Below are 17,483 nucleotides of genomic sequence, written 5' to 3'. Positions count from 1 at the left end.
TCATTAACCAGCGGTTTCAAAGTAGGGCATTGGTAACTCAAATAAACGTAACATAGTGTATCGTCAAGATGGCGGCTGCTGGAGGGAGTCATTTATCTGGTGGCCGAGTAAATGTCGGTTTACTTCGAGAATGCGCGAGAAGAGAACTTCTTCAATGCTTAAATAGACAACCTGGATCTAAGGTAACATGGAAGTATGAACTAATGTATGTAATTGCTAGATGCTCTACCCAAGTCACGAGTGCCAGTAGTTTCGTGTAACGTTGGAAAACTTCTGAAAATGTCGCTGTTAGCTTTGAAGGAGTGTGCTTTCCTGTAGCTTTTTTCTTTCGGTCCATTCTGGGTAGGTTGGCCTGTTGGCCTAAAAGGGAGGTTTTTGTCGGGCGGGATTGAGGTGGGGTGGGGAGGAACCTGCTTTGATAATGCACCTTTCATCGGCCATCCCCTGGGGGAGGGACCCCGAGGGGACTTTGTAAAGTATCCTGTCGAAGTTCGTAATTTCCCCCTCCTTAATGGGGACAAAGAGTAGTCAAAGTCAAGAAATTCCCCCTCCCAGAGGGGGATCACATTGAACAGTATGAAACCACAGTAAACCTGACACTGCAAAATTAATTATTAAGATGGCCCAGCTCACCTGACTAGAAAACAGTATTCGACTTAAAAATAATAAGCAACAATGTTCATATCAATTAAAATTTTATGTGTTCATTTATTCATAACTGCTGCCAACACTTCAATACAAAAAAGGTTTTTTTTGTACATGGTTTTCACACAATTTCAATATTTTATCTTGCTGCACGGCCAGCTTATCAGTACTATGTGTAAAATCGTGGTGCTTATACATAGTACCACTAACCTCCTTCCCAGGACCTCTCCTCTTCAGGTTGTACCTCTGCTACGTTGGCTTGGACATTCATGGAATGTTTATAACAATACTGATGGCTATTTGAGTCAAGTAAATTCTCTACGATTAAATCGTCACATTTTAAGAATTTGCAGACAAACAATAGATTAAAAATATTAGCGAAAGAGTTGCACAGACTTGTTACTCTTAGTGTACAAAGTCCCCTGTTTTCCCCGTGGTGCAAGGCTTTTGGAAACCAAACCTCCCCCATTTCCCTCACCTCCTGGGTAAAATAATCGTTCAAATCTTCCATAAAGTCCCCATATATAGTTGTATTTGCCCAGGGTCCCCCCCCAGGGGATGGCCGATGATAGGTGCATAATGCTGTTTGTGATGATTCCAGAATAACTCCAAATAATATTTGCCAGTAAGGGACATACACCAAGCACCTGAGAATCAAAATCTTCTCTGAATAATCTTATATCCCTCTATATACCTTTGCATGTGTTGTTTGAACAAATAATATAAAAAAGAGCAAGGCTGATTTCACGGCCAGGGAGACATTTCTCTGACCGTAAAATCAGCCTTGCTCTTTTCTAGATTATTTGTTTTACAATTTTTTGCTAATTAGATCCTTTACTACAAGATCTGGTACTTATAATTTGTCACAATGGTCCTTTCAAACACAGTTACTGGCTTTTTTTTTTAAGGTATTGGCTGATTGGATGGGGAGGGGGGGGGGAACTGGGAAGCAGTCAGGGGTGTCCGAACAATGTACCGGTTACCTGCCTGGCTGTTACTCTCCCTTCCTTGACATTTCTTAGAACTGTATTTTTTTTTTCTTGAAGATTACACAATATTGAAAAAAAAAATGGGCGGGGAGGGGGGAGGCATCTTCCCACCCTGCCACAAATTTTGTTTTAGTCTGTTCCATTTTTCATTCATCACCAGCCTCATCCCCTCTCTTTTCTGGCTCCTGAGTGTGATCTCTTGTGTTCCTTCCTCCCATTACCCTTCAGTTAGTTGGGAGTCCTCTGATTTCCTTTTAAAAGTAAAAGGGACATGTGCTTGTCATAAACGTTAGAAGGCATCTTCCAACCCTTACACAAATTTTGTTTTAGTCTGTTCCATTTTTCATTCATCTTCAGCGTCATCCCCTCTCTTTTCTGGCTCCTGCTGGTTGTCTCTTGTGTTCCTTCCTCCTGTTACCCTTCAGTTAGTTGGGAGTCCTCTGATTTCCTTTTAAAAGTAAAAGGGACATGTGCTTGTCATAAACGTTAGAAGGCATCTTCCAACCCTGACACAAATTTTGTTTTAGTCTGTTCCATTTTTCATTCATCACCAGCGTCATCCCCTCTCTTTCCTGGCTCCTGCTGGTTGTTTCTTGTGTTCCTTCCTTCCATTACCCTTCAGTTAGTTGGGAGTCCTCTGATTCCCTTTTAAAACTGACAGGGACATGTGCTTGTCATAAATCTTGGAAGTTAATGCCTAAAGGAAAACTTGGTTTGTACAAGCAGTAAGAGGTACCAGTTTGTAACAAAAGTTATGTTTCTAGTCCCATTCTTTTCTTGTTTACGGCATCCCCTTTTTACTACTAACAATAACTTTCTACAGTTATTCTGTGAGACTCAGTTAAATTACCTTACACCGTACCAGAACTCAGATTTCAACCCCTAATCCTTTAAGCCCCAATGGTGAACAGTATGTAATTTCCCTCTACAAATTATACTGAAGGAGACAAGGTATGATCTTTGTCTGTTTTGATTGTTAACAGGCTCTTGTCTGGGATGACAAACTGACTGGACCCTTTGGATTAATTGCTGAGTATAAATTACTGAAGGTACATGCAAAATTTATGTCTCCTCTTATTTAAGTGTAAACATAACTCTTGAAGGAACTCCTCCATAAACCTTTCCCAATTCCTCACTCCAGAAACTATGGGGAAACTGGACAAGGGATTGTGGAATCGTTTTGGTAGATAGAAGGTGTGAACATTGCATTTTTATTGTGTGTTTTTATGGTGTTAGCATAGCTCTTGTTAAATCTGCTTCATCTAGAACAACTTTTTCTTCAAAACAGACTGTTCTGTGAAGACAAAGAACTTACGCCAATGTGGAGATAAATCTTATTTATTGGGATTAATTCTATCTAAATAAAAAGGAAAATATTGTTGGCCCTCGGCCTTACAAACGTTCAAATGCAATAACCGGATAAAAGAAAACAAACAAAAGAAAACTTACTTCTGTAACTTCTCCACATTTAACGCATACATGTAAACTGTTCCAACATAAATTAATCACAGGTTAGCTCAATAATACTAAACATTGCTTTCTCAACAGATTAGCTTTTGCGGCCGTCTAATCACACGATTTATGTTATTTTAATTTAAATATATTGTGCGCAACACAGTGTGCCATCAGCACATGCAGATAAAAAGTTTGCGATGTAAATGTTCATCCGAACACAGACTACAATTACAGATATTTACAACAGTTCTGTGTCTACCCAAATATTTCCAAGAAGTGATGCAGGATCTTGCAGAGGATTGTTTTCTTTTTCCATTACTTTCAGGAACATGAGGTTGAAGTAATGTTTCCTCTTCGTCCTGGCCGACTTCCTCCATCACAAGTCCATAATGTTATTTTTATTACAACACCTAAACCATCACTAATGGACATCATTGCTGACAATGTTCTCAGGTGAAACAATTACATTTCATTGAACGTATCAAAATATAGTCTATAAATAAAAATAATTTGCTGTTTCAGTAGAATCATACACACTCCAGTTAAATGAAACTGTGATCATGATAATTTCGTCACAGTTATTTCACCACACTTACTATAAATAGACCAATTTCAATATATTAAAATTATAACTTGACTCTGAGGCTTAGGGGAAGAAAATAAAACAAGTTATATGCCGGTTCATATATGTATAATTAATGTCTTTTGTTTTATTCCCTTAGCCTTAATTGGAGCCAAGTTAGAATTTAATGTGTCGATTAAATTTGTGTATTTTTTAAAACAATTCAATAAAGCTAATGGGAGAGGGTAGCTTGACTCAATAGTTATAGGCAACAAATCATTGAAGAATTTATTGAAATAAACTAACAAAGAGAGCTGCTGTTAAATTTTCTAATAATATAATTAGGGTCAAGGAAAATAAAACTCCATGAAGTTATTGCAACTTAAGTTAGCACTCTCAAGTTTTTGGAAGTTCCTTAAACTCATGAAGTGCTAATTCTTATCACCACTGTGGTGCCTTGGGGGGGGGGGGGGAGGGTTGGGGAGGGGTGCCACCTATCATCCAAATCCCAACCCTATATCAGACCTAAATACTTACATTGCATACCTTTTTTCAGACCTGGGAGGGGTTGCATAAAGCATCATAAGATAAGTGGGAATTTTCTGCAACCATTCTCTGTGTCCATAGGGTGTCAGGCAATCCATTGTAAGGGTGTTTTCTGTAACCATTCTCTGTGTCCAAACTCAACTGTGGCTCACCTCTACAAAAAATAAATCACAGAGACAAATGTTTATAGTACCGGTATTTTCTCCTCCAATCCTACGGCACTGGTAACCATGAAATTACAGCAGAATCATACAATATTGGGGGAGCAGGAATGGCGCAGTGGTGAGAGCACTTGCCCTCCACCAATGTGGCCCTGGGTTCGATTCCCATACTCAGCATCATGTCTGAGTTGAGTTCTCGTCCTTGCTCCAAGAGGTTTTTTATCTGGGTACTCCAGTTTTCTCCTCTCTGCAAAAGCTAACGCTTCTAAATTCCAATTTGATCTGGAAAGGTTCCCCAATTAGTGCTGTGTACTAAATATATTGACACTTAAATAAAGTGATTTTATTTTTATTTAAGTTACCCACACTACCTTTTGGTCCCTTTGTGTTAGCTTGAGGCCATTAAAATCCAACAGTTTATAGCTATACACCTGGATGGAGAGGGGCAATCTGGAGAAAATGTTTCCTGTCGGAGGATATAACACCTGGGCAATTAACGCACCTCTAAGGTTACTGAAGAGCAACGCTGTTTTATTTCCCTCTTTTAGCGAGGAAGGCAGGGGAAACAACAAAAAGGAATTCACTATTCTGTTCATTCCAAGAAAAACCCTGCTATGTGAAAGAAAGCTCACTGTAAGTCTTACCATAAAACTCTATTTAGCCCTCTTTTTTTGTTTCTCTGCACTAGCTGAATGCCATGAACACACTTTCCCCAGTGAGGTGTGTTAAATATCAGAGGACTAATGTGGGATAGGGCACTTACTTGTTTTGTAAATTTTCTGAGAAAACTCACAAGTTGAATTGGGCAAACTTCTCTCAAACCACAATGAAACGATAATTGAGTTACATAGCACTGTTTTGCAAATTAAAATATCATTCATGAATGTTATTCAGTGAATTCCTTTTACAATTTTATATTGTGTGGCCAAATCAGTACTTACACCTTTCTTGCAATAAACCTGTCAAATGTGCCAAGGATCAGCAATGGCACTATACCTATGTGTACGACTGGTAATTTTGTTTATTTTCTTTTTGTGACAGGAACGCAATGTGTCCTTCGTAAATGTTGATGAATATCCGTTGGAGTTGATACCACTGGACAGTGATGTTTTGTCACTTGAAATGGAGTCTAGCTTCAAGGTAAGTAAATTGAATCCTGATAACACAAAACTGTTTCAGAATGATGTATTATTCACTAATGACACAGGCAAACTCAGAAACAGAAATTCCAAGTGCTCCTATTAGGAGTCGAACCTAAGACCTTCCGATTACTAGTTTGGATGCTCTACCACTGAGCTACAGGAGACTCGTGGGAGCTAAGGCCATTAAACTGTTTGTTTGAGATATTGAAACAAATGTTTGGTTTATCAACAGAGTTGATAACTAAAGGTAAATTGACCAGTTTAAAGAGATTTGAGTGCTAGTCCTTCATCAGGACAAATTTTGTTAGAGTATATTGATCAGCATAAAATTTCTCCTAGTAATATCAGTGCTTAATCAGTCAGAAAGGTTGTGAGAATGAAGGATATAACCAACCAACATGAATTCTCTTGATTTTTTAACATGTTCTCTCCACTTTTGCTGTAAGAGTGTATGGGGACAAGAAAACAAACGAAAATATTTTCAGGATTAAAGGGTTAAGTCCCAATATCAACATATTCTCCATACTGTAAAAATAAAAATAAATCACTTTATTTAAGTGTCAATGTCTTTAGGGCAGAGCACTAATTGGTACACTTTCCAAACCGAATTTGAATTTAGAAATGTTGGTTTTTGAGGAGGGGAGAAAACCGGAGAACCCGGAGAAAAACCTCTTGGAACAAGGACAAGAACCAACAACAAACTCAACCCACATACACGCCGAGTCCGGGAATCGCACCCGGGCCACATTGTTGGGAGGCTCCACACATATATCTTCATATATCTCATTGTATTGTACTAGTTAAGAGCAGCAAGGCATTTGTTGGCCATGCCCTTTATCTTTGTGACCTTTATCAAGGTAAAAATTAGATCCTGGTCACTGCTGGGGTTAAAAAGGTTCAATTTTGTAAAGTTGATATTCCGTAATATCATGACAATTTATTTTCATCAATAAAGGATATTACATGGCCGCTTGGAGATACCAAATTTCTCTTTGAGTGTTGAAAAATATTCACAAGTGAGCTGTGCTCACTCATGAAATATTTTTCAACACTTGAATAGAAATTTCTTATCTCCAAGCGGCCATGCATGCTATATTCTGTTTATTATATAAACACCAATGAAATACCAAATCATTGTAAAAGGTGCGATTTATTATGTAATAACAGCAGTGGTGATCTTTTTACGTGTGAAGATATCATTTTTTTGCGCGAAAGTCCACCTGCTGTTTCATTGGTGTTTATGTTATAAATTAGCAAAACTGCGGTGTGAAAAGTTGAGTGTTTAATTAAGTTGATGTGGCACTGTGCTAAAAATTTTGACTTAGTTGCCACTTCTAATATTGGCGTATTGATTGTTATCGACCAAAGTGGTGCACTTATAAACTCTGTAGTGTTTAATCTTTCCATGCCATATCTAACTTGATTGTGTGTTTTAGGAATGCTATTTGGAGAATGACTTCACATCTCTCTTCTACATTGCTAACTCCTTGATGACACTTCAAACATTATATGGCACAATTCCAAAGATTTCTGCCAAAGGAACTATGTCCAAGGTGTGAACCAAATATTTGCCGTAAAATATATCAAGGAAATTTTACTATATAATTTATCACATGATATAGCAAATTACATCATGAATTTTAGGCAGCTGTCATCCTAAATTTCACGATTTCCCAAAAACATTAGGTAAATGATTAACTAAAAAGTAATCAAACTAAAATGCTCTTAAAAGGTAAATGCCACTTGTAAAGAATACAAGAAAGTTTTCCTAGGTCTTGACATTCAGATTTGAGTTGCATTTGTGTTACAATGGTAGCGTTTTCTGTCATGATGGATGTCATCCTATCGCATCTATTCTTGTCAACCTGGGCCCAGTTGTTCAAAGCCCGATAAAGCTAATCCTGGTTTAATGTGAACTTTGATTCAAGTTTAATTACTAATCGGTAAAGATTCATCCAAACGAATTTTGGCCCTCAGGTTTGACTTAGAGTTTTCTTGGCTTTAGCTTGAAATTAGGGTTTAAAACAACTTTAAAAGAGCTAGATGAAAACCTCAACTAACTTTTAATCGTAGATTAGCGTTAATCAGCTTTCGAACAATCTTGGCCCTGAGGTCAAATGAGTTGATCCCTTTTAATAACTGTTCTTAGTATCAATAATATTGTAGCTATTATGTTTTCCTCTTACAGCGTGTCCTGGATATGATGATGCGCAAGAAGCGAGAAGCAGCTGATTCAGAGAATCAAGTTTCACCCCAGATAGACACACTTCTTTTGATTGATCGCAATGTGGACCTTTTGACTCCCCTATTCACTCAGCTCACTTATGAAGGACTGATTGATGAACTCTATGGGATTCATCATAGTAAGTCTTGCAGGCATCTTAAATACAGTTCTGAATGGGATGGTGGTACCTCCCTACAGCTGTATGAAACAATATAGCATTGGAGCCGGTTTGTTCTGTTAATCATTTGAGCAGTATAAGAGTTGAGTTAGCCACATGGTCTGCCTCAATTTTAAGCACCAAGAAACAAGAGAGAGCAGGAAGAAATCTTATACTGTTTGGAATATTTTATCTTTGAATCTGCTTCCGGTCCCTGATTCAAACTAGAAAGATTTAAGTTCGACAGTTTTGAGATATAGTAAGACACCAAAGTATGCATCCTGGAGCAATGTGTTTAGAGCTGTAGAGTCATTGAAGATCTAGTGATTCCGTTGTAAATGTACGTATTGTTAAATGGCACAAACTGGTGCATTATAAGCTTAACTATTTATTGGGCTGCTGCGCCTGAAAAAAAAATTAGATGATATTAAGGGGAAGTGCCATGGCGTTTTTGACCTCTTTTATCAAAAATAGTGAAATAAGACCTTCACTTAGCTACAAAATAATTCTAGAACAATGCGAGGAAAGAAATCAACTAAATTCACAAGGTTTACCATTAATTGGACCTTAAATGGGTCATGCCTTCTGTTAACCATTCATCATTTTTCAAAGCCACAGCCAAATTTCCACAAGAGCGATTCCCTCAAGCTGAAGACAAGGGTCCCGGGGGAATTCAGCAGCCTCAGCAGCCAACAGAAAAGAAAGTTGTGTTGAACTCCAGTGACGAGCTGTTTGATGATATACGAGATCTGAATTTCTCAGCTGTGGGAATTCACTTGAGTAGGAAAGCCAAGCAGATCAGTGCTGCATTTGAGGTGATTGTCATATTATCATTGCAGTTTACTGTTTTGCAAAATAGTAAATGAAAAGTACTCACCTCAAGTGGCTGAAGAAGAGTGTTAAAAATTGTACTCAAGTCTAACAAGTCTGTTTTGAAGATTTGAGTGTTGAAGTGAGAATTCAAATTTCTAGTGACTGAATTGATCTTTGTCTGATAAGCCAAAGATCTTCAGAGTAGAAGGTAGACTTTTCTTAGTCAGTTCTCTCTTGTCTATTGATCAAGTTGTGAAGTGCTTTACTCCAAGTATATTAATATTTTTCTGTTCTTAGGAACACAAAAGTGCGAAAACAGTTGGAGAAGTAAAGCAGTATGTGCAGAGAATTCCATATATGCAAAGAGCAAAGGCTTCTCTTGCCATACGTGAGTACTAAAGAACTGCAAAACAGATAGCCTGGGGGGAAAAGATGCTAAAATGGGCCAAAGTTTGGCATTGTTTAAATCGCTTGTAAGAACTCTGTAATTCCTACATTTCTGTTGTAACTGAACATAATAAATTTACCAGTAGCATAATATTACCATAATTTGTTAGCAGACCTGCACCTTTCAAAAGCTCTTTTTACACTGGACCCTTATAACCTGCAGCTGCATTGTTTTTTAGGGTTGGAAGCATTGTTCTGTTGTCTGTTCTTTTATCCTCTCGACCAAACATGTGAGACGTTGCAAATGGTGCAGGTTGCCACTGATTTGCTGTTTTTCAGTTCTCATGGTGTTGTAAAGGCCAATTTAGACGGTATAACTTTTCCTTACGACTGTCGCATGCGATTTCTAGAGCGCGCGCTGCTTGCATCATGCAAAAAATCGCACACAACTCTCGTCATTCAACATTACCTATATCTACGATTGTCGTAGCCTACGACATCTTTTGTGGCGTACACGATGGTCGTAATCGAGTTGTAGGTTTGATTTACACGAAAGAATTCATGTCGTAGGCCTGTCGTAAGCTTGTCGCATGCGACAAAGTTGTACCGTGTAAATCGCCCTTAAGGTACACATATTACAAATTAATGTAATTTATATGTGGAGCGCAAAGAATAAACATCAGTTAGAGGACTGTCCCCCTTCATCTATCTCTGGAGCTATGATAAAGAACTTCAAAACAGAAAGGGAAAAACTGTTAAAATGGGCCAAAGCATAAATTATGTAGAGCTACCCAAATCTGTAGAGGAATTTAGATTCCTTAAAATACTTTGAAAATACTATACACTTATGTTTTTTTGCTACAGATACAACGATAGCCGAGATGGTTAAAGAAAAGACAGATGCAGAAGAGTTCAGGGAACGTATTCAGGTGGAACAAGGTATGTACTTAATGACAACTGTTTTGAGTGGACAGTCAGTTGTTAGACAGTAATGTGGTCAGTAAGACAGACAGTAATACAGCCTGTCTTCGTCAGTCGGTCAGCCAGTCAGCTAATCTGACAGACAGTGGGTCCCAGTCAGCAGTTATTGAGTCCGAATTAGACATTTAACCATGGAGTCAAGGATCCATTCAGCCAGTTAATATGTCAGTGAGTGAGTGAGGGATTGTGTAATAGTAATAGTCATAGTGATAGCGATGGTGTATCTTTATTGCGGTGCAATGTTAACTAGGATAACGAATTAACTAAAACAACGAGTTTATAACATAGAATAATTGATATGAAAACAGTAAAACCATGCCAATCATGCAATCATCCAGTCGATCAGACACTGATTCACGAAGTCAGTCCAGTCAGTCAGTCAGTCAGTCAGTCAGTCAGTCACAGTCATGCAGTCAATCATCTCATCAGTCTGATCAGATCTGTCATCATGACATCTCATTTTCCAGACAGCTATAGTACATAAATATTGAGGTCCAAAGCGACATGTTTTCCTCTTGTTCTATTTGCTTCTTCTCTGTTCTCTTATTAGAACTGGCCCAAGGTTTAGACACAGACAAAATTAACCCCTATATCGAGAAATGTTTTGGAGTAAAGAAACCATTGATAACGGTAAGACTCTAAGCAGAAGGCAGATGCCATGGTTTATCGATATTATTTACTACTGAAGTAAAAGCCAATTAAACAACAATATGCTCTTTGAGAATGATGTATTAATCAGGAAATGACACAGGCATACTCGGAAAAAATCCGAGTGCTCCTATCAGGAGTCGAACCTGAGAGTTTCCGATTACTAGTTCGGATGCTCTACCACCGAGCTACATGAGACTCGTGGGAGCTAAGGCCATTAAACTAGGTTCATGAGACAAACATCCTGCATACCTCTTTGCTTCATCCTGCAAACCTCTCTTTGTTTCAGGTGCTTCGTTTGTTGTGTGTACAGTGTCTGACAAATAACGGTTTCAAACCGAAGATGCTTGAGTTCTACCTCCGTGAAATATTACAGGTAGGTATTGTCTCATACCAGTTGATGATTTAAGTCGGTGTCAAGATCAAGGTTTTGGCGATCTTCCATTGAACAATGTTCAAATTTGAAACGACAACTTGAAAGGAAAACATACGCCATTTTATTTTGACATCAGTAATATTTCAGCAGGTGAAAAAACACACATTAAGTAGTCTAGAGTGGTGTTTGTACTTCTAAGTACTTCATCATTTTAATTCATTCAACTGATAATTATAATTATTTATGTTCTTTCAGACGTACGGTTTTGAGCATGTGTACAAGACGCTTTCTCCGCTGGAGACCGCCGGCCTACTAGGACCGCAGACTCCACGATCCTACAATGTACTGCGAAAGTCACTAAAGCTTGTCGTGGAAGACGTCCAGGAACAGGTTAAGTTTTGCATTGAGCGCTTCTGCGACCAATAAGGATACCAGCTACGGAAGCTGCTGGTTCCCCTCTTTTAAACGACCCTCTGCTCCCTGCTGTGTAACTGTTTAGATTCAGATTTTTTACTGATTTATTCACTATTTCAATAGATAATTACAAAAGGAAATTACGATACATCACAAAAGTAACCTAAATACAACATTAAATTACATAAATCATCAAAGGTAAAATGAGCACAGTGGCCAAGGAGCTTAGGCTTTCGAGTTGGTCACTGCCACGTGCAGCTAACTGGCGTATAACGTGCAACTAACTAAGTAGCACAAAACAAAAGACAAGAAAATCAAGAGTGCATAATTAAATCATACTACAATTTTTACATTAAAAAACAATAGAAATGATAATTAATAGTGAAGGCAGAGAAATCAAATACTCATTGGGTATTTAAAAGCTACAATTTGCATTGCTTGTAGAAGCTATTATTTGGGAGTTTTTTTTTAATTTAGAGATTATACAATACACCTCAATCACAAATAGTGGCACTCAGATTTGGTTCTATTTTTTTAACTTCTGAAAATAGCGACCCTTTTTTTTACAGGTTTTTCTGTGGTTTTTGATCTAATCGTCTTCATTCTTGTTTATTTACAGAACCCAAATGACATCGCGTACGTATTTTCAGGATACGCACCGCTGACCGTACGTCTGGCTCAGTTTCTGGCGCGGCCACAAGGCTGGAGAGGGCTAGAGGAGGTAATAAGGAACTTTAGATGGGAAACGAGTTAGAAACGAGTATGACTTTGAAATTTTAAACAACCCTCGTTCTCAGAGCCTTCACTCCTATCTGTTGCTGACCTGTAGAGAGGCGATCTCGTACTCAGAGTCCTCAGGCTTTTTGGTCTGCGGGTGGGCGCCAGGAAGGAAGGAATGAAATTAGCGTGACACGTGATTAAGACACGTGACAACCTAACGCACCAAGGAAGCAAGGCTTTCGCTAACCTAAAAACGCGCGATGGCTCTGGAGACTGGAGACGAGATTGACTCCTTCTCCTATTCCATCCTCCCAATCGATTGTCGCAACATTACACTTCTTTCATGAATCCCCAGCTTGTCACAAATGCAATACAGCTATTTCAATTAACGTTGTCGGATCAAAGTATAAAGCTATAAGACCAGACCTCAAGATTCTGTGGATTTGTTTATGAATAAGTTCATTAAAACCAGGTATGCCTCGTCCGTCCAGTGAAGATATACGATGGCGAGCCATTTGGATGAAAGAAATGTTAGGATATCAAAATGGATGAGGTGGCAGCCTCTTTAAAGATGTCTTTAAGCTTTAAACTTTGATCCGACAACGTTAATTGAAATAGCTGTATACTTGACAATCGTTAATGGGAATTTATATTTTGATGTGTGGACAGTCAGGGATGAATGATTTCGTTTTGATGTGATTTTTACGCAGGTTCTTCGATTGCTTCCTGGACCTGCAGTTGAAGAAATCCAGCGGCTTCCACCCGGTCTCCAGAAAAGTGAGTTCGCAATACAAAGTAGTGGTTGAAAAAGTTGACATGTAAAGAAACCATTCCCGCCAGCTTGCAAACGTGTTTTCTAGCTATTGTTAGGACATATGCTCACGCCCACTTCTTTTTGCCAACAAGAGTTTGAAAAAATGTTTGATAACATGAAACCGTTTATATGTGTAACATGTATATGCACCACGGATGAAAGATTAAATAGAAAAAAAGATTCTAGCAGTTATCTACGCAACCAGACTGTTGCGAAAAACCTGAAAAAAAATTCAGGCTTGAACGGGATTTGAACCCATGACCTCTGCGATGCCGGTGCAGTGCTCTACCAACTGAGATATCAAGCCAACTGGGAGCTGGTCATATTGTGAGTTCAGAATATACCCGTGAAGAATGAATGAATATGAATATATGTGTAACGTGTAACATGTATATGCACTGCGGATGAAAGATTAAATAGAGGAAAAGGTTCTCGCAGTTATCTACGCAACCAGACTGTTCGTGCTTTCATCTTTGTCCATAGCTCATTTCTACACTTGCTGATTTGATATGCTGCCTCGCTGCCATTAGCCTCATTAGTCATCCTCGCATCATTAGCCTCATTAGTCATCCTCATCATCCAACGCATTGCCTTCAAACTTCGCATTGAAGGCCTTTCATAATTCAACCTCTTTAATATTCATTATTTACTTAGTCTGCCTAGTCTATATTTAACATGCCTGTTACAACTTATGTTTGTGTGTACGTTTTTTGTGCATGTGTCCAGTGTTGTGTAACTGTGTGTATTTCTGAAATGTAAAACTACAAATTGTAATCTTGTTATTTCCAATAAAGATTTGCATTAAAAAAAAAAAAAAAATCCTCGCATCTTGACAGATTAATGTCACTCATTGGCAAAATCAAACCTTTACTTGCGGGGCACTCCTTCAAATAATGTAAAATGCATTTTTTTCTTTTTTTCCTATAATTACAGGGCCGTCGACAAGTAGTGAGAGTTCTATGGATGGTCCTTCCAAAGTGACTCTCGTATTTTTTGTTGGTGGCTGTACTCACGCCGAGATATCCGCCCTGAGATTTCTTGCACGACAGGAAAACAGTGAGTATGCTTGGAATGTTTTGTTTTTGTTTTTTGTTTTCTTGTGTCTAAAATGTTGATTAGGGGTGCTTACCATTTACATGGAAAACCCGGAAATTCCAGTTGGAAAATGAAATGGTACGCATCATTCCATTTGGAGTACTTCTGAAATTATGGGCTTCTGGTCAAAGTGATGCATTCCCATTTCTCCTTTTGGGATTTACAGCTGATGTTCATACATTTTGCATGTTATCCATCTTCTTTTAAGACAAGCTAAATCATTTAGTTTTTATGCCGAAAATTTCCGTCCGGGTGGTTTGCGTAAATGGTAAGCACCCCAGAACTGCATCCATAAAAATTAAGCTCCAGTGGCAGGAAAGCGGGGGAAAGACGCGAGGGTGCGAGAAAATCGTTTCTCGTGAGGAAACGTGGGGGTTTTTCATGCGCGCCCACGAGTTTCGCCTGCTTGTAGGCTATCTTAGTCACCTAGTTACCGTGAAGATACACCTTAAGTTAGGTGGGCTGCTGGAATCCGGTCTTTGGACAATTTGAACGCATGCAAAATACAGTAGACCTGCACCTTTCAAAAGCTCTATTTTCTCTTAGACTGCAAATAGTCCCTTTCTGGATAGTCGAGAGGTCGCGCGAAATAGCTGAGCGCGAAAAAACTGGAGCGAACGAGCGGAGGGGGCTTGGGGAGAGGTGCCTCTCCCCCATTTTCTTCGCGTTTATTTCTCCTCGCTCCAGTCTCGCGCACCCTCTCGACTATCCAGAACGGGACTGCTTGCATTCTAATTTTCTCTGGATCCTGATAACCTGCAGCTCCATTGTTTTTTAGGGTTGGGAGCATTGTTCTGTTGTTCGTTCTTTTGTTCTTTCGACCAACCATGTACGACGTTGCAAACGGTGCAGGTCGCCCCCCAAAATAATCGCTAAGTGGCTTCAAAGAAGTTCTAACGTGAAATAAGTTTTGAGTGCATATTTTCTCGCCGTTACCGTTAAAGCATATCGGTAGTCCTCTACTGCAGCTTTCTTTAGTCTGTTTTATCTAAGTCCGCCATGGTAAGCAGTTAACATGAAATAAAGCAACAACGGTGGTCAGTTTTGACCCACCCTTGCTTCCAAAGACAATTACGGACTCATTTTTGTTGCACCTCAGGTCCCACAGACTATCTGATAGCGACCACCAAGATAATCAATGGCACAACACTGATCAGATCCATTATGGAGGAAGGTCTGTCCGAGGAAGGGAACCCTTTCACGTAACACTCTACTTTGCAACTTAGTTTCTTCGCGGAAATCAAATGAACCTTTTCTAATCCCTGTACGGCTTTTTCACGGATCTGGAACTGTCATTTGTTTGAGTAATTTTATCAGGACGAGCCACGTAACAAACAAACATGTTCAGTTGATCCTTAGCGTTAACTTGGCCTGAGAACTAGAAATAACCCTTCTCATTTTGCGTCAGTTATAAACGGGCAAATTTAGAAGGAAAGTATGGAATACTGAAAAGTGCCAATATCTCCGCCCCAAATTGCAATGAGATGCTGATTTGGGAAGTAGTTAATTTCAGAATACCTCAGCAAATTCAATGATTTCTCAAAAACTCATTAATAATTCATAAGTCCATTGACCTATCAAATGGTCGATAATACATCACGTGGAGTGACTTTATATCGATAAACCTCCTCCTTGTTAGTATGCGGTGTTATATCAGCTGATAAAACACTCCTCATTAGTATGCGGTGTATTACTTGTATGCTAATTTCCAACGTTCCCAAAAGCATAATTGTTATGAACTCTATTAACACACGCTTTTCCAGGAATATTTTTGAAGCCGTTCAAAAACCTCGCAGCACGTGTTTTATCGGGTCTAAAACCACCCGGCTGCGCCTCGTGGTTTTAAACCCGACAAAACGCTGCTGCACCTTTTTTAAACATTACATAAATTTAGTTTTTGTGACCTCGTCAGTTTAGGACTCTATATCAGAAAGAGATAGCTTACGGTTTATAAAACTTAAATTCCCACAACAGTTTCAGTTACATTTGGTATGTAAATAATAGTTCGTACAGAAGACAGATTTATATTTTACGTAAAACTACCAAGTGACTGTAATCATCAAGAAATAAAAAAGTTACCGATCAATACGGGTTGTTAACTTTGGAAAGTGCTGGGTGACTTTAGAGAGTGAGCATAAAGTTTTGAAAAACATTCAAACATGAAATTAAGTGCAAGTGTGAATGGATCACAGAAAGGTTATACAAACGTCATTAAAGGATGAACATACATCAGATAAGCACCACCGCCAATGTTCGCCAATCATCTCTGAGGAACTGGGCCTCGATTCGAAGAAAGCGTTTGGTTACCAAGCCTGATGAAGTGATCGCATGTGTTGCCACAATTTATGAATCAAATGGAGTGTTTTCGAGCTTTGTCCAGGAAATATATTAGAAGAAACAACCAAAAAAGACAAAGGACTACTTCACGGTGAGTAATTTAACGTTTTAGTGAATTAAATCAACTTTTAATGTGTGAAAATTCAATTTTCATGAAGACACCTTAGAAACGCGCTCCCATCCGCGCTCTTCTGTACTTTTGTATGGTTTTACTCCAGTTATTGGAAATTTCTTGGAATACTATCTGTACAACCATATTTCGCTCCCTCTTTAATTAGCAGATGATTTTGGAAATTATCCGAATGCTAATTTATGTTATATAATAAGCTGAATTCTACACGCATTTTGATTGGTTCTTACTTATGATCTATTAGAGGACAGACGCATAGATGACGTCACCATTAACAACTTTTGCTTCTTTATTGCGTCGACGAAGGAGACGCTTCCTAATCGAGTCGCTGTGCATGTTTCTGAGCGCGAGAAATCGAGAAACGAGGTTGTATGTCGGTTCCATCTTGAAACGTCACAATAGCATCTTGACGTCCAGATACGGTCCATCATGCCCAGCACGTTTCGTACCCAATACCTACCACTGTACATGTTCCTAAGCGCGAGATAGGATTGATATAAAACTAAATATCAAAAAGTGTCAAAAGTGGTTTTGGCTGGTTACATAAAACGTTTTTATGATAACACGGATGTTTTAAATGTTCTCAGACAATAACCTATTGTTTTGTAACTATACTTACAAGTTCCTGTAATCTTAACATGATTTATGCATCCCAGCTAGGTGCCTAAGGGCCTAAGGCGACGCACTATAATCTTTGATTACTACTAGTTTTATAAAACAAATAGATTCCATGTTGCCGTGCGTCTGTTCAGTAAAAGATCACAGAAACGTCAAAATGTGGTATACGTCACTGTCTGTAATTAGGATACTGAGTCCGCAGTGATCACTGCTAAAAGATCGTAGGCTTACGCACCAAGCGGTCAAATATGGCCAGAGTTATTCGCGTC

General features: G+C 38.8%; 1 protein-coding gene across 1 annotated transcript; it reads left to right on the top strand.

The window, feature by feature from the left end:
- Positions 1-24: 24 nt before the first annotated feature.
- Positions 25-16,215, top strand: LOC146476519 (vacuolar protein sorting-associated protein 33A-like). Its single transcript, XM_085114390.1, has 17 exons — positions 25-182; positions 2,618-2,683; positions 3,415-3,542; positions 4,907-4,991; positions 5,400-5,498; positions 6,937-7,053; positions 7,689-7,863; positions 8,494-8,696; positions 8,992-9,082; positions 9,946-10,020; positions 10,613-10,692; positions 11,000-11,086; positions 11,342-11,476; positions 12,120-12,221; positions 12,931-12,997; positions 13,968-14,090; positions 15,229-16,215. The coding sequence occupies exons 1-17, from the start codon at positions 69-71 to the stop codon at positions 15,333-15,335; spliced, it is 1,854 nt and encodes a 617-aa protein (XP_084970516.1). The 5' UTR covers positions 25-68; the 3' UTR covers positions 15,336-16,215.
- Positions 16,216-17,483: the final 1,268 nt, after the last annotated feature.

The sequence above is a fragment of the Pavona decussata genome, unplaced genomic scaffold (assembly GCF_977016875.1).
Source record: "Pavona decussata unplaced genomic scaffold, jaPavDecu1.1 SCAFFOLD_76, whole genome shotgun sequence".
NCBI lineage: Eukaryota > Metazoa > Cnidaria > Anthozoa > Scleractinia > Agariciidae > Pavona > Pavona decussata.
This window is presented reverse-complemented; position numbering and strand designations above follow the sequence as displayed.

Coding starts and splice junctions, on each gene's coding strand:
- LOC146476519 (XM_085114390.1), top strand. CDS start 69: ATGGCGGCTGCTGGAGGGAGTCATTTATCTGGTGGCCGAGTAAATGTC. Junction 5,499..6,936: donor AAATGGAGTCTAGCTTCAAG/GTAAGTAAATTG, acceptor TGTGTGTTTTAG/GAATGCTATTTGGAGAATGA. Junction 7,864..8,493: donor ACTCTATGGGATTCATCATA/GTAAGTCTTGCA, acceptor CATTTTTCAAAG/CCACAGCCAAATTTCCACAA.